The sequence below is a fragment of the Coregonus lavaretus genome (assembly GCF_964263955.1).
Source record: "Coregonus lavaretus genome assembly, chromosome: 10".
NCBI classification, from domain to species: domain Eukaryota; kingdom Metazoa; phylum Chordata; class Actinopteri; order Salmoniformes; family Salmonidae; genus Coregonus; species Coregonus lavaretus.
In genome coordinates this window covers 52,322,567-52,340,009 of record NC_139997.1, presented here as the reverse complement: position 1 = coordinate 52,340,009, position 17,443 = coordinate 52,322,567, and the positions used below count along the sequence as shown (strand labels likewise).

The following is a 17,443-nucleotide window of genomic DNA, read 5'->3' as shown; positions in this document are numbered from 1 at the left end:
AATGAGTAACACACACTTGGCCACATTTTGAGATTACTGTAACTATAAATATCTTTATATGTAATCATAGAAAGTGTGCATTTTCAAGAGCATGCAAAGGTCGCAGGTCTGTAGAGATCTTCACAATTGCTGTAATAATCTGTGCAGAATCTCGAACAGCATTGATCACTTGCACTATGTACTTTTATTGGAATCTCAACTGCAATCCAGATCATGTGGTTGTGCTATTAGATGAAACACAGTGACAACACATTTATCTGTTGTATAAATAAACAAAATATCTGACATTGTATTCCCATTTGAACTTTGTTGTGCTTTTAAATGGTTGAAAGAGCAGTGATACAGTGGGGGAAAAAAGTATTTAGTCAGCCACCAATTGTGTAAGTTCTCCCACTTAAAAAGATGAGAGAGGCCTGTAATTTTCATCATAGGTACACGTCAACTATGACAGACAACATGAGGAAAAAAAATCCAGAAAATCACATTGTAGGATTTTTTATGAATTTATTTAAAAATTATGGTGGAAAATAAGTATTTGGTCAATAACAAAAGTTTCTCAATACTTTGTTATATACCATTTGTTGGCAATGACACAGGTCAAACGTTTTCTGTAAGTCTTCACAAGGTTTTCACACACTGTTGCTGGTATTTTGGCCCATTCCTCCATGCAGATCTCCTCTAGAGCAGTGATGTTTTGGGGCTGTCGCTGGGCAACACGGACTTTCAACTCCCTCCAAAGATTTTCTATGGGGTTGAGATCTGGAGACTGGCTAGGCCACTCCAGGACCTTGAAATGCTTCTTACGAAGCCACTCCTTCGTTGCCCGGGTGGTGTGTTTGTGATCATTGTCATGCTGAAAGACCCAGCCACGTTTCATCTTCAATGCCCTTGCTGATGGAAGGAGGTTTTCACTCAAAATCTCACGATACATGGCCCCATTCATTCTTTCCTTTACACGGATCAGTCGTCCTGGTCCCTTTGCAGAAAAACAGCCCCAAAGCATGATGTTTCCACCACCATGCTTCACAGTAGGTATGGTGTTCTTTGGATGCAACTCAGCATTCTTTGTCCTCCAAACACGACGAGTTGAGTTTTTACCAAAAAGTTCTATTTTGGTTTCATCTGACCATATGACATTCTCCCAATCCTCTTCTGGATCATCCAAATGCACTCTAGCAAACTTCAGACGGGCCTGGACATGTACTGGCTTAAGCAGGGGGACACGTCTGGCACTGCAGGATTTGAGTCCCTGGCGGCGTAGTGTGTTACTGATGGTAGGCTTTGTTACTTTGGTCCCAGCTCTCTGCAGGTCATTCACTAGGTCCCCCCGTGTGGTTCTGGGATTTTTGCTCACCGTTCTTGTGATCATTTTGACCCCACGGGGTGAGATCTTGCGTGGAGCCCCAGATCGAGGGAGATTATCAGTGGTCTTGTATGTCTTCCATTTCCTAATAATTGCTCCCACAGTTGATTTCTTCAAACCAAGCTGCTTACCTATTGCAGATTCAGTCTTCCCAGCCTGGTGCAGGTCTACAATTTTGTTTCTGGTGTCCTTTGACCGCTCTTTGGTCTTGGCCATAGTGGAGTTTGGAGTGTGACTGTTTGAGGTTGTGGACAGGTGTCTTTTATACTGATAACAAGTTCAAACAGGTGCCATTAATACAGGTAACGAGTGGAGGACAGAGGAGCCTCTTAAAGAAGAAGTTACAGGTCTGTGAGAGCCAGAAATCTTGCTTGTTTGTAGGTGACCAAATACTTATTTTCCACCATAATTTGCAAATAAATTCATTAAAAATCCTACAATGTGATTTTCTGGAGAAAAAAATTCTCAATTTGTCTGTCATAGTTGACGTGTACCTATGATGAAAATTACAGGCCTCTCTCATCTTTATAAGTGGGAGAACTTGCACAATTGGTGGCTGACTAAATACTTTTTTCCCCCACTGTAACTAGGGCTGACACAATTACCGGTTATGGATGAAGACAGTCATGAATATAAAATAACCATCATAACCGTCTAAAACAAAAATGGAATGAACAGCTGACTGAAGACAGGACGGCCGGGCATTTATGTATTTCTGCTATAACATGGACTTTTAACAACGTAATGAAACTTTGTTTCCCCTTGCTGAAACAAGCAAGGTTTTGGAGCAAACAATGAATAGAATGGGCTTGGAACCTCTAACCCTGGCAATTTGATTGGTAAACTGCCTGGTATTGTGATGCAATAAATTCCATGGTAATGTAGAATGTTCATTCAAATGATGTTAACTAAATGTGGCTCATGCAATGGAATGTCTTTTTTGTAATGTCAGTTGAGTTGAATCAACAAATCACAGCACATATTGATGGGTACACGTCCTGCTTTTACTTCCTGCTTTGCGCCTATGGGCAGAGAGGAAGAGGCAAAGCAAGAAGTTGTACTCAGCCCAAAATCTGTCCACAGAAATATGTTTTTTGTATTGAGGTCAATGAGAAAGTGTCAACAAAGAATTGAATTGCTAATTTGCTACGTGAGGCTTATTTGATCGAATAGAAGTTTTGTAATGGTTAGGTTGTTACGAATGCACTGATATAAGTGGACGCACATGGCATTTCGGCAACTTTGAAAAAACAACTTCATATCGCTGTTGTCATAGAGATAGATAGAGGACTCATCATGGATGTAACTTGTTTTTGCATGGACATTGCCATTGGATGCTTCCACCATTTTAAAGTAGTCAACTGCTGGGGATTCCTATGAGTTGAGAGCAATCAGCCAATGATCAAAAAGAAAATGGACTACTTTAACATAGAGATGGCCTCAATGGCGCTGCCCATGCTGTCATAGACGTTATAATGGCACTGACACAAAGGGTGCGTTCGTAAACTCACTCTGGCTATCTACTCCAATTTCAGAGCACTCTCGTCTGAGTGTGCCAGAGCGCAGAATAACTGATGAATTTACAAATATGCAACACCCATTGAATATGACCGTTGTCGCAAGAAAACGTAATTCAATTGTTGCCAGGTGCACAGTTGCAGTCACTAACGCTCTAGATAACATGAAAACAGCCAAACCAGCTCCACTAGGGCGAGTAAAATGGTCAGAGTGAGGTGTTCTCTCATTTATGTCTGGAAGTAGCTAGCAAGCTAGGCAACTTTAGCCAGTTAAAGTGCTTGACTGGTGTTGTGAGGTCAGAATGCTCAGATCAACCCTACTCCTCGGCCAGAGCGTCCAGTGTGCGCTCTGAACGCTCCAAGAGCGAAACGCTCTGAATTTACAAACGACCCAGAGCGCACTCTGACACACTGGAGGCAATTTACAAACGCACCCAATAATAAGTCCTCTATCTATCTCTATGGCCTGTTGTTCACACGCGTATCTGCCCTCTCATTGGCTAGAATGTTCCCCACCTGATCTCACCTCCTCCCGCCTGCCTTCCATCTTTGAGAACATGTATTTCTGTTGTTAGAGCGGTCACTTGACTGTCTATTATTATATTGACAAGATAATCTTTGCTATGGGTACACTCACAATGGCCGCCCATTATGCAATCATTGACTTAAATGGGGACACCCGTTCTATTCATTCTATTTCTATGGCAGCACATGCAGTCAGGAGAAAATGTGTGCCTAATATTGTTTTGTTTTTTTGCTATTCGAACGGTTATTACGGAAACCCACGGTCATTTGGCTGGCCAATTACCGTCATCCAAAATTCTATGACCATCACAGCTCTAGTGATAACACATTTAGAGTACAACTAAACCAAAAAGATAATCTGATTGTTTTTCCTTTGTAATTTGGTTGTGTTTTTAGATGGTTGAAAGCATAGTGATAACACATTCAACAAACTTCTGGCTGTCTTTATGAGTTGCTGAATAAAAGGTTGAAATGTCATAGATCAACACCTCAACCAAATAGTACCCAAATGTCCACGTTGAAATGGCGTGGTGTGCTCAGTGGGTAATCTCTCGCTCTCTTTCGGCTCTATTCAATCTGTATCGCAGAAGTTCAGCTTTACAGCGTGGTTGAAATTTAAAGGCAATGTTCCCACTTTAGCGGAGACTGCATTCACGGTAAACGCTGCTTATGTCGGCGCAATCAGAAATGACCTTTAAATCTCGGAATCTGTAACGCTTCAGCTTTACAGATTGAATAGAGCCCTTTGTTTCTCTCTCTGTCTGGAACTAATATCTCCTCCTATTGATGTCAATGCAGGCAGTGTTTTGAGACTGATGGGCTGTGCTGTGATAAGGTTTAATCTGCCTTTTCCCCTACAGAACAAGGGGCTAGACAGAGACCACCGCCGCGCAGGGATCTCACCATCGTAAGTACCCTGCTCCAACCACTTAACCACACATCCTGAGACTCCATCAGCACTCATTAACAAAGATATGACTAAATTAGTTTTGCATTGTTTTGATGTGTTGACCTGCCACAAGGCAAACCTGATACTGACCTACTCTCTCTTTCTTCACACCCTCCCTCCCTCTAGCCGAGGGGGCAGAACCTGCCAAAGCCGCCCACCCCTCCCCAGGTGGAGGAAGAGTTCTATACCATCGCAGACTTCCAGACCACCATCCCCGATGGCATCAGCTTCCAGGCTGGGGTCAAAGTGGAGGTGAGACACTCGTCACATCTCATCACACATTGGTAGATGGTTATTGTTTGATGGTGAACAGCCTACCAAATCCCACCTAGAGAACCGTTTTTTGATTGAATAGAATGGCATTTTAACTGCTTCCCTGCAAAATGCACTGACTGATCACAACTTCTGCTGTGTATTGATTCCTGATTCCTTGAATTACTCACTCATTCCCTTTCTGTTTTTCAGGTGATAGAGAAAAACTCCAGTGGCTGGTGGTACATTCAGATTGAAGACAAAGAGGGCTGGGCCCCCATCACCTTCATCGACAAATATAAGAAGACCAGCTTGACCCCGCGCCCCAACTTCCTTGTACCTCTGCCCAATGAGATGGCCCAGCTGAAGCTGGAGGATGGCACTACCAGCGGTGCGGCGCAAGAGGACAGCTGGTCCAAACCGCTGCCAGACGAGCCCACCGCGAGCAGCGAGTCTGCAGCCCGGCCCAAGCTCAGGGACTGGAAGTCCAGCGCCAGTAAGGGGGCATCTGCCTTCTCCGGACCCCTGCCCCCAGCCCCGTCTGCCCCACCGGCTGAGGAGAAGCCAGCCCTGCCACCCCGCAGGGAGTCCATCAACAAGAGCATGGACATTGAGATTGTGGAGAAACCCAGGCCAGACGTATCCAAACCCCTGCCTCCGAAAACCTCTGCCCCGGGGGTCATTATGCCCCTGCTCATCCCCAAAGCTGCCCCCTTCAAGCCAGACAAGCCCCCCGAGCCCAAAAGAGAGATCACGAACAAGCCTCTGCATTTGAAGAATGAGATGGGTCTGGAGTGTGGCCACAAGGTCTCCGTCAAGGAGGTGAAGAAGTTCAACCTGAAACCCGTGGCTAAGCATCCGCCCAAGAACATGCCTGATCCACCGGAGGAGAAACCAGAGGCCAGCGGCCCTGCACTGTTCATGAAGCCCAAACCCGTAGTCCGGCCCAAACCCATCCCAGCTGCCAAGCCAGAACCGCCAGCTGAGAACAAGCTGGATATCACCAACCTGAGGAGCAAGCTGAAGCCTTCGAAGCCAGCTGAACCAGGCGATGGATCAGCAGAGCCAAGCCAGCAAAACGGCACTGCTCCCAACAACGGCCCTAGCAACGCTCTCCCCAAGATGCCGCCCCCCAACCTCCCCCCTAATAATGCTTTACCCAAGATGCCTCCTAGTAATGTACCCCCCAAGATGCCCCCTCCTAATAATGTTCTCCCAAACATGCCACGTCCCAACAGCCCCCCTATCAACGCCCTCCCCAAGATGCCCCAAGCCCCCAATGCTCTCAATGGCAAGGCCAGCGACGAGGCCAAGTTCCCCACCAAGCAGCAAAACGGCCATGGACACGTGAGCCAGGATGTCCCCAAACCCGCTGTTCCCCCCCACAAAGAACCTCCAGGGAAGCCAGCCGTCCTCCCTAAGCGACCCCCTCCACCCAAAAAGACCTCTGAGCCATCCAGCCCTACAGAAACCAAAGCTCCCATGAAAGAGCTCCCAGACACCAAGCCTGCTCCCCCCCAGCTCAGCAGACCACCTCCCCCTAAACCCAAGGCCTTCATGCTGCCCCCGCCTAAAGACAAGGACAAGGAAAAGGGGGAGCCCAAGGCAAAAGTGCCCGTGGCCCCAAAGCCCCTGGTTAAGATTGAGAAACCAGGCCCTCCAAGGGACAAGCTGCCGCCTCTGATCAAGGATCCCAGTAAAGAGGAGCTGTTCTTGGCCATGGCGGACTTTGAGGGCGACGATCAGATGGGTGGCTTCAAGGAGGGCACCGTGTTCGAGGTGATGGAGAGGAACAGCAGCGGCTGGTGGTTTTGTAAAAATCTAGGAGAAGGGCCAATGAAAGAGGGCTGGATCCCCTCCAATTACCTGACCAAGAAACCCTAGGTACCAGGTTCTGCTGGCCTGTTTAATAATAATACAAAATATTACTCATTGTATTTAATTAGCTTTTTTTATTTATAGGTACCTTTTTAATTGAGGTGTGTTTGTTGCTTTGTTACATTCCATTTGTTTAGCATTCGTGCGAGAATGAACCAGCAATGTTTTTGTTGCATATTGTTTCGTTTTCGTTCTCTTTTTTTGTACTTTCTATCCTCGTTACCATTTACTAAGCGTCAAATCCGGAACAAGCAAATGTTCCTCTCATGTTGTTCACCTTTTGTGCCATGTGTTACTCAACAAGCCTATAATGTAATGTTATGATACAGTATGTTATCACAAGCTTTGTAATAGAACAACAACATATGTCTTTCCAAGCCTTCTATAATATTGTGCCTCAGTATAGTGCTTTAAGCTTAAATATATTTAGCTAGTTCGTTTCTCAGTTAGCATATCAAAGATGCTTCAGTCTAATGAGTGGAGTCCTACCGGACAGTGCAATGCATATGGAAAATAAATCAGACCATACGACAGACTAGGAGTGCCGATTTAGGATCAGTTTTGCCTTTTAGATCATAATGAATAAGATTACATGGATAGGACATGGACCTGATTCTAGATCAGCACTCCTACTCTGAGATGCTTTGTGAATACTGGCCGAGATAATTCACAAGACAAACAGCCTAAGGCAGAAGGCCATGTATACTCAGATACCTCAAAGAACACCCCTCCTCCACTAAGGCTGCAACGGAGGTTACAAGGGGAGTTCAAGAGGACATTTTGGCTTTCAAGTACTAAAATATTAACACTTCAAGAAGAGTTTTTGACAAGTGATTCTAGGTGCTAATACTAAACATTTATACAGATCTTTTCAGGTTTGTGAATGGGTTTATTTTCCTTTCGGAACTGCATAATAATGTTGCGGCTGATTTTTAGCAGATGTGCACTTTTCAGATTATTCAGCCTGTTCAGGTTTGCACACTGGATTCCCAAACTGTGGGGTAGGGGGGGCGTAGGGGTCCCCCCCGCCACAAAAGGAACTCAGTACAGCTTTCAACTTACTCTTGAAAGTTGTAATAGTAGAATGCACAAGGTGCAATTTCGAAATTAGGAAGTGCATCATCAATTTTCCTCTTGTCATGTCAGTCATTGCATACCTTAGAGAGCTATTTAAAATGTATCAGAAATGTCCAGTGAAAAAGTTGAGTGAAAAAGTTTGTGAACCCCTGGCTTAATAGACCGATGGAGAGGAAATATAGAGTGTACAATTGAAAGCCATAGCAATGTTTTAAACACTCAAATAAGGTTGCTGCAAGACTTTGGGAGCTGTATTGTATACCAGGGTTGGACTCCAGTTCAACTCCTTTCAGGATGGACTGAATTGACTTCATTGAAATGAAATGGACCCTTTCCCTGGTGTTCACAGTACAATAGGTGGAGAACACGTAAGTAAGAATGACTGATTCAAGTAGAGGTTACATCAGACTGCTTCTGGTAAATACAATAGTTCATAAACTGTAGGTCTACCATTATCAATACAGACCCTAAATGAGAGGGAATTTACCTGTGATTTGTTCAATAATACAGTACAAAATACAGCGTTACTGAATCTCATAAAAAGGTGCTCAAATATAATACATAAAGTGTGGTCATTATGAAAAACATTTACATTAGTGTTTGACTGGTTTCAAGCAGACTTAGCAAAATAGTTATTTTTATCATACTTCCAGAATGAAGTAATGTCAGCTGTCACTTTCTTTTTGTTTACTTTTCACCTCTTGCTAGGTCTGGGCCTGGTTTCCCGTAGATGGAACTTAGGTTTACGAGTGTTTTAACGATGCATTGTTCCTACAGCCGAAGATGTAATATGCGTTTCCCAAAACACCACGTAGAGAGAACTTTCATTAAGTGCGTCAATACTGCTAGGATCGAAAGAAAGGCAGCGCTTCTCTCAGATCAGCTTTCTCCATTCAAATCTTACCTTAACATAATTATTTCACAATACTGACGACGGATCAGCTCCTAGAGATATTATCACCTACGGCTGCAAAGATCGAGGCAGCTTATTCTAATGGTTACCCATTAATAATGCACTAAATCACAGATTTGGCACATAATTGCGTTAATGTTCTTACACATTAAATATATAGAGGAAAAACTTAGACAGCATACAATTATCAAAATATAACTAGATTGAACGCGAGCAATATGATTGAAAGGCAAATGTAGCGGATACGCCTATTTATACAGTCATCTTGGTTTTCATTTGAAGCATATTTTTATCCTTCGCTTGTTTGTTACAATTGCAAAGACATTGCCAACTTTGTTGCCTATTTGATGTTATCGGTGGTCACAGAGAGATGGATAAACATCCATTGGTTGTATGTTTAGCGAAGGTCTTTTGTGTATAAAATCACGCGGAAGGACAAAAAAGCATGTAACGACGCACTTGGCTGTTCGAGTGGTGTGAGGCAGTCGGTAAATAGGCTTCACAAGTGTTTAAGTGCAACTTTAGTAACAATGGCTACTACGAAGGTTCTAACGAACTTAGCCTTAAGATGCTTCTGGGAAACTGGGCCCTGGTCACGGAGAAAGAGGGTTGGTCTCCTAGGAGACGCACTGACAAGGCTGGGAGTGCTTGTAGCTCACAGGTTCATTGGATAATCTCAGAATATGGTTGATCTGATTCTGCTCCTAGTTGCTTTGATACTGTGTTTTTCCCCCTCCCCATGTCCCCCTCCAAAATCTTCTCATGTTAAAGTACTAGGTCCAATGCCCTGTGTTAGGTCCTTAACCAACGTTGAAATCATTGGGGTTTTCCATCTTACTACACAGTGTCAACTCATGTAAGCCCTGACTGTTAGTGGAAAGTGAGTGAAACCTAGATTGGGTTAGGGTATGGGTTGGAAAGACATGCATTCTACAGTTTGGTTACTAAAGCATAAGGAGAGGCACACCGGGATTTGAACACTACATTAAAACAGTATGGATTGTCTTATTGCTTTAAGTAATGCTTTACCCAAAACTGGTCAATTGAATTTGAAAATGAGTTTATATAGAAACTGCTCTTTATTCTTTGAGATATGCGCATATCCCATCTTAGTACTGTAATGTATTCTTTATACTTGTGTATTTCCCCTCATGGTTTTCTTTCATATTAAGTCAATAAACATTTTTTTAAATGTACATGTCTTGGTTTTCCTTGGAAATGTTCCTTTATTTTGAGGAAACGGATGCAACCTAGGAGTAGAATATCCCATTCAATCAGATCAAGCGTTAACCGCTGATAGCCGACATGCACATATTGATGTTTTGGCAGTGTAACTGCATTGGGGCTGTCAAATCGGTGAGCAGCTGCTCTTGTAATCATGATCACGAAGCCACACCCGTCCGACTCGTGTTATAAGTTCAGAACGAGAAAGTGTAGGCTATATAGAAATAGTGACGCTCAAATTGAAAATCATTCATCAACATATTGAGGATTTATATCAGCCTTATCGATGTGTAAGTTACATATCACATTCCAATGTTCGAACTAGTAAACAAGGCTACATGGGATTTCTCCTAATGAAATTCCGTGCAGCCAACGGCAATGCCCGCTTTAGGTATAAAGCCCGAAGCCACCTGGATTTGACAGTTTAACAGAGTTACGCCGCCAAATCAACCATTATGCAGGTTTCGGCTATCGCGGATCTTATAGAATCTATCCCTTACTTGAGAACAAGCGTAGACAGAACATTTTCATTTATTAGACTCGTGTACAACAGTGGTTCCTTCTGCTGAACAGTCACATTCACTCACATCCCTTACAAATAAACTTAAATTGGTAAACAGAGACAGAGGAAAAGACAGTCATTGCAAATGACAACAGAAGAGAGAAAAACATTAAAAACTAATTAAAAATGCATCTTGAGAGAGTAGCTGTACCTGATAATCTACAGTAATCTGGTCAACTAACACAGCAGTGTCAAACTGATTCCATGGAGGGGCCTAGTGTCTGCTGGCTTTTCCTTTCAATTAAGACTTAGACAACCAGGTATGGGGAGTTGCTTACTAATCAGTGACCTTCATTTTTCAATCAAGTACAAGGGAAGAGCGAAAACCCACAGACACTCGGGCCTCCGTGAGATGAGTTTGACACGTGATCCAACAGGTCAAGAAACCAAGCCCCATTTTCAAAACAGCAGGATGCATATTAACTGCAAAATACCTCTGATGCACTCCCTCATAACTTAGTATACGCCTCTCAGTGCAAAGAAAGGCACATTTGGTGGAGGAAAAAAAAAAATCAGTTTCAAGCTGAACAATTACATATTGCACTTTCATTAGCAGACAGTGCATTTAATATAAACAATAGAAAATTACCCCAATACACTTCAATGTAAAACCTATATCTCTTAAGATTCCTTCAAAGACAGTATTCCGTTTTGTCTTTGTTAGTTCCCATCCAGTGTGCTAGTATCGCCTTTACAGTAAAAATGCAGCACAGAAAAAACATTGAGACATTAACACTTTAAATCTCAACTAAAGAATAATCAATTTCTTCAATCCTTGAATTAAAAACAATGAAAATAAATTGGATGACAATAACCTTTCCCTGACTTCTCCCGTTTTCATTGAGTATGTTTAAGCTCATCTCATCAAAATGTAAAACTAAGCAGATATTTAGATCCACAAATGATCTGATCGAAGAGTTTCAGCATTTTAAAGTTAATAATATATAATACAATATGCCATTTAGCAGACGCTTTTATTCAAAGCGACTTACAGTCCAAGTTAATAGTGCTGAAAACTGATTTCAGTGGGAATTCCATTCATTCACTGTGTCAACAGAAAAAAAAGTGAATTCTGAAGATCATGCTCTGCTCCGATCTTTGTAAAGTAATAAACAAATGTCAAAAAAGAAATATAATTTGGCAACTAGATATATCTGCGTCATACTTGGGTGTGTTCATTACGCGAGAAACTCTTTGGAAGAAGACCGATATTGCGGTGAAACAAAAGTGTGTTTTCATTGGCTCCCAACAACACAGCATTGTTTTTAGTACATTTTTTATTATTGTCCACATTGCACCTGAAATACTGCTCCTCAGCTGACCCTCTTTGGGATATGGGATGCATCTCCCCACCACACCCTTCGGACTAACTATAGGTTAGTCTCATGCTTATTGGGTACACAATAAACCAATGGGGATCTGAGTCAATTCAGTGTTGTAGGCAATAAAACAAATAATGAAAAAGGAAACACTGCATGGATGAAGAACACCCTATCCATCAAGCAGCCTGATGTGGAGTTTAAAGACATCCTCAAAGAAAATATGACCAAGCTTTGCCATCTTGGGTTAATAAAATTATAAAATCTTATAAACAGGATTTAAAACATAACTATTCCTTAAAATGAAGGACTGCAGCAGCTGGCAGTGGTCCTTCAGGGCATTGTGTGGGATAAGGGGGTAGGATTGGTCCTGACAGGGAGAGAGGGTGTTTGGAGGGGGTAGAGGGGGAGAGATGCCAGTCTACGTGGTAGAGGACTCGGAGTAAGGCAGGAACTTTGTGAGTTTGTTTGGGGAGCTGGGGCTCAGGCACTCAGAGTCCCCACTCAACTTAAAGAACACCTCCTGTTCCCTCTTCCTCTGGGTCAGCTCCTCTTCCAGAGCCTGGGAGAGAGGGGGGGAGGGAGAGAGAAGAGAGATGGGAGGGTGAGAGAGAAGGAGAGATGGGTAGAGAAAGATAAGCTTCACTTTAAACGCACTCCAACTATTTTGAACTTTCTGTTGAAAAAAACAATATTCCAAGTATAAATACAGTAATGTACACACACTTAAAAGGGGCAAGCCGCAGTTGAAACAATAACAAAGTATACTCCCCACCTCTGTTTTGGAAAAATGCTTGGGGATGGGCCTGGAGAAATGTAACCACTCAAATTCACAGACAGAGCTATGGATGCCAGGACTGACCATCCAAGATATCAAAATTATAGTTTCAAGTATGTTTTGAGACTAGACAGTGTTTGTTTACATTTTAAATGTTTACAAACATTGAAGTAAAACAAGCTTATAATTTTGGGTTTTAGTTTGAAGCGATATTACTAATATTTGTTGCATAAAATACATTCATTTTCCATTCTAAATTCAAATCTGCTGCTGATGGAGCTTATGAGCTGGGGCTCTCTGAGCTGGATCTGCCTGAGCTGACGTGTGTGTGTGTGTGTGTGTGTGTAAATTATGTATGTGTGTGTGTGTGTGTGTAAATGATATACTATGTAGGCACTTGAGCTGAGCCATAAGGGAGACTAGGCATCTACCACACCACTACCATTATCAGATTAAGGGGCAATGTAGCCTGTTTTTTGTCCCCCCACTTTGGTTCATCACCCACTAATTAACTTGTCATTTTTGCAGATTAAGTGCTTGAGCTAGTAATGTATCAATATTTATCATTTACAAATGAGCTAAGACATCGCCAATGAATATATAGCACAACTTTGGATTCCACACCCCCAATAAAAAATGTAATGGTTTTGACCGTTTGGAAGTTTAGTGAGCTTCCTTTCTCCTCCCGCTTTGCACCTCGCAAAGTGATTGCTGTACTAGTTATGAAATTAGCATCTTTGTGTATCTAAAAACGACCATATACACTGATTGTTAAAGGAAAACTACCAAAACTACTGCTGATGGTGAACCTGAACAATCAAGATATTGTAAGCGCCATTCAGCAGGTAGCCTATGAGAGTCTCCGGTATCTTACTTTTAATTCTGGTAAAAGGCCATTTTCATCAGCGCATAGCAATAGCCTAGCAAATTACATAGGTTGTCACTCAAATAAAAGCCTAATATCGCTCAAGCCATTTAGCATTTCAATGCTGAAGGTGCCGCGCAGATATGCACGATCAAGAACAGGATGCCTACCTCGCGATGGTGAGTGTGCAAAACTGGGCACAGTGCGCAATTTGACTAGGCTACTGATATTCCCTGGGGTTATTCGGCATGCAAAATGACTTGTAGATTGATGACCGTCAACACAGTTACATGCTTAGTTCGACACTGAAGGAGAGGATATTTTCGGATGGTAGAAAGAAAGCAATATGAGCAACAACAAAAAAAGTGAGTCGCCGATTTGTTTGAATTGATTTTCATCCCGATACATGCTACATTTGGATCGGTTTGGGGTCGGTGGAACGATGCAGTCGTATCTTAAACGTTTGAATCGGGGACCGATGCGTATCGGTGAATCGTTACATCCCTAGTGTGCATGTGTGTGTGATATAAATTAAGTCATATCATTCAAAAAATTGGTGTAGCAACTGCAGATTGCCCCTTTAAGGGTACAAAAATATTTGGAGATTTTTTTTTTTTTACAACTGCCAACTTCAAGGAGAAGGCCATTCAAGGAGTTGTGCCATGTCATGTCATACCTGGACCACTTATTGAGCTATGCATTTTGTTAAGTAAATCAGGAGAAAAGAATACTGGAGTAGGACTTCAATCTTATCTTACAATAATGGCTTTGAGACCTAGTGAAAATGACACCCAATGTTAACTTTTCAATGTCAACGGTATGGCCGCGTACCTTTTTCCTGGGCATGAGCTGCTCCCTCCACTCCTTGAGCTGGTGGTTGTGCTGCTCATCCAGAGACTTCAGCCTCTGAGTCTCGTTCTCAATCAGCAGGTGGCACTTCTCATTCTGCTCCCACATCACAATACAGTCAGTCATTACATAACCCTATTCATGCAGCACTTGTGGAACGCATTTCCCTACTTTACAAACCCAATGAATGTGGATTTTCCTATTATTGTACATTATGCTACCTTCTCTAGGCATTGTGCCACATACATGCAGGCATTCTAATGCAGATCGGTTCTCCTGTGAGGCTTTAAGGCATTCTAATGCAGATCGGTTCTCCTGTAAGGCTTTCAGGCAGGTGGGTATGCTCAGGTCAAAAATGATGTGCAAGGCTTTGACACCCAGGGTCAAATAAGATACATATAGCTGGACATTATTCATAGAGACAGAGAGAGATAGTGTGGTGTACAGTAGGTCACCTGTAGTTGCTGGAGCTCCCTGACGTTGCCCTCACACTGGCCCACCATGTCCCTCATCTGGTTCTCATGCTTCTGCTGCTGGTGCAGCCGCTCAGCCTTCTGACGTTTGTCCTCCTGCTGGGCAAACTGGGGAGGCACACACACACAAGAGGGAGAGAGATGAGGATGAGTTCACACCACTTAGGCCTGATACAGTTCTGCGATACGAGTACGATATATTACTATTTTCTAGCTAACACTCGCACACTTTTTCCTGACGCAAGTATACCTTTGAAGAGACGTCAGTGCTCATCTATTTGATCTTATTGCCTCTCTAACCTCCATCCCATGGCTACACTACGTTTGATTTTCTCCTCCATTTATCCCCAGTCTCCCCCCCCCCCCCCCTACCAGGCCGTTCTGTAGTTGTCTGGTACCTGTTTGATCTTCTCGCGGTCCTCCGAGGTGCTGCCAGTGGAGTTGATGCGGAGGCTCTTCTTGAACATGACCATGCGGGTCTTGCCCTCGCTGCGCTGGATCTTGGGCAGGCGACCCTTCTCCTGCTGCTGCCGGGCCTTCAGCAGCTCAATCATCCGCTGGTTGTAGCACTGCATCTGCTCTTGCTCCTGGGGAGACAGTCATGTATGAGGGTGAGGACACGCGCGCACACACACACTACGCAAAGGTAAGGGGTAGTTTGAGGATATTAGCTGGGCATACAAGTTTAACCCCGATAACTGCAGTAGGTTCCTTTCCCAGCCACACGGATAGGGTTACTGTACCTTCTCATGCTTCTTGAGCAGCTGGTGCCGTTGGAGGAAGTACTGGTCTTTTAGCTGCTGTTTCAGCAACTGGTGCTTCTCATGAAGGTTCTTCTCCTCTAGGTCCCAGATAGTAGCTTCCCTTTCTGAGGAGGGAGAGAGACAGCCAGTGAATGAAAATAGTTTTGAAAGCAGTTGGAAGAAGAGAACGTCAACTCTCAAGTCAGTGAGATTAAATGTATCTGAGGGGAGAGAGAGTGTAAACACTGAGTAAGCATTTGTTAAAAGTTATTGAGGGGGATAGGGCTTGAACAGAGATCAAAATGTGTACTTTAAAGGGATAGTTTGAGATTTTAGCAATGAAGCCCTTTTTTCTTCTTACCCAGAGTCAGATGAACTCATGGATAAAAATGGTATGTCTCTGTGTGCAGTTTGAAGGAAGTTAAAGGTAGTTTCTGGAGCCATTGCTAGCTGCCTCATGTAGACTTCCAGTCATTGTGCTAATGCTAGTTAGCAATGGCTCCCGAAACTATATTCAACGAGCATCCTTCAAACTACACAAAGACATAAAAATGGTATCCTTGAGTTAATCTCTCTAGGTATGTAGAAATTGCCAAAATCTCAAACCATCCCTTTTACAGATCTCAGGGAGTTAGCTTCCCTGTGAAGGGGTTCTGACTAGACCCCTCCCAGACGAGCAGCAACTGTCATTCTGATAACTGTGTTGATGGCACCCAGCCATCCAGCATGACTGATGCTGTACCTCTGACAAGGTGCTGTTTCTTGTTGAGACACTGCCTCTCCGTCTCTGAGATCTCCCTCTTGTTCTCTGAGATGATCCTCTTCAGGGTCATGTCCAGGTGGTTCTTCTGGGCCGACAGGTAGTTCTGCTCCTAAACCACAGGAAACAGGCAGTGATGAGACGTTAATATGTGATTATAGCTAGCTACCGTTAGTATATTAACTGGATTTAGGAGGTCAGTGGTGGAGTGAAAAAGAAAGCAGCTTGTGTTTACCTCAGTTTGTTTCATCTGTGTAAAGGTGTTCATTCTCTGTTTCATGCTGTCTTTCCGTGACTTTCTGGGGAGCTTCTCAATCTCATTCTTCACCTGGAAAAATGATTGTAAAACGTATGGACTTAATAACAATACTGCTTTCATTTTGATGCCCACCGTCCACACACTAGAACATGAATACACAGGCACACGCACTCCCTCACCTCCTTTTTGTTGCGCTTCATCTGATCCTGGAACTTGTTGTAGTCGCGGTCCTGTTCGGCGCGGATACGTTTGGTCTCGTCCCTGAGCTTCATGGTGTGGTCCGTCTCCATCTTCTCGATGGTCTGCTTCTGGTGCTTCTCGAGGCTCTCCAGCTCTGTGTCATAGTACTTCTTCTTCACCTTGGAGGAGCAGAGAGAAGGAATTAAACATGTTCAGCAAGAAATAAAACTAATCGCCATTTTTATATCATAAGTAGCCATGATCCTGGTGGGCTAAGAGGGGACAAAGCTGGGAAGGTTTGGAAAATGTCAAAAAGGAGAGGCAGAGGAGGCTGGTGGGAGGAGCTATAGGAGGACGGGCTCATTGGAATGGAATAAATGGAACGGCGTCAAACACATGAAACATATGGAAACCACGTTTGACTCCATTCCATTCATTACAATGAGCCCGTCCTCCTATAGCTCCTCCCACCAGCCTCCTCTGCAGAGAGGAGATCCCCTACTTGTTCATAGACATGTGTGGGAGGTTGTGGAAAAGGGATTCCCTTAATCAGACAGCTATCCAAATGGATGTTGATATGACAGGAGTGTGGGTGTTAGAGTGAACTCAGGGGTTCCTTCCTTCATTCCATAAACAGAGGAAGAGAGATAATATTATGGTGTTGGTGTAGATTGGAGGAATCAAGGAATTCTGGTCTTTTTTACATTAGTGGGTGTAGATGAAAAGAGACCATTGGTATGTAGAGGCCTCTATCAGTGCACACCAGCCCTGCGCCGGCCACATCAATTACGATCCCCACCCGATATCAGCACAGATTTTTCTCCGCAACCTGACCCACCCGCATAGAATTGTTCCGAGAGCCGATCAGTGACCCGTCAAATAACATCAATTGATTTAATTGTTTTTGACTCCAGAGTAGTTTAGGCTATTCCTTTTTTCTGCGTGAATTAATTTTTC

At 43.4% G+C, this 17,443-nt stretch overlaps 2 protein-coding genes across 2 annotated transcripts in view; one reads left to right on the top strand and one right to left on the bottom strand.

Annotated features, from left to right (window-relative positions):
• LOC311136525 (SH3 and PX domain-containing protein 2B-like) overlaps positions 1-9,668 on the top strand; it is a 118,216-nt gene extending 108,548 nt beyond the window's left edge. Inside the window, exons 11-13 of the mRNA XM_084170687.1 lie at positions 4,266-4,312; positions 4,481-4,606; positions 4,820-9,668. Coding sequence (XP_084026813.1) covers positions 4,266-4,312; positions 4,481-4,606; positions 4,820-6,490 — 1,844 coding nt within the window. The 3' untranslated portion in view covers positions 6,491-9,668. The remainder of the gene's footprint in view (positions 1-4,265; positions 4,313-4,480; positions 4,607-4,819) is intronic.
• Positions 9,669-10,213: 545 nt separating this feature from the next.
• The window catches only part of LOC311136381 (serine/threonine-protein kinase 10-like), a 52,238-nt gene continuing 45,008 nt past the window's right edge, over positions 10,214-17,443 (bottom strand). The window contains exons 13-20 of the mRNA XM_084170479.1: positions 16,486-16,665; positions 16,283-16,375; positions 16,030-16,159; positions 15,288-15,412; positions 14,943-15,131; positions 14,527-14,652; positions 14,054-14,167; positions 10,214-12,141 (exon numbers count right to left, since the gene is read on the bottom strand). Coding sequence (XP_084026605.1) covers positions 12,001-12,141; positions 14,054-14,167; positions 14,527-14,652; positions 14,943-15,131; positions 15,288-15,412; positions 16,030-16,159; positions 16,283-16,375; positions 16,486-16,665 — 1,098 coding nt within the window. The 3' untranslated portion in view covers positions 10,214-12,000. The remainder of the gene's footprint in view (positions 12,142-14,053; positions 14,168-14,526; positions 14,653-14,942; positions 15,132-15,287; positions 15,413-16,029; positions 16,160-16,282; positions 16,376-16,485; positions 16,666-17,443) is intronic.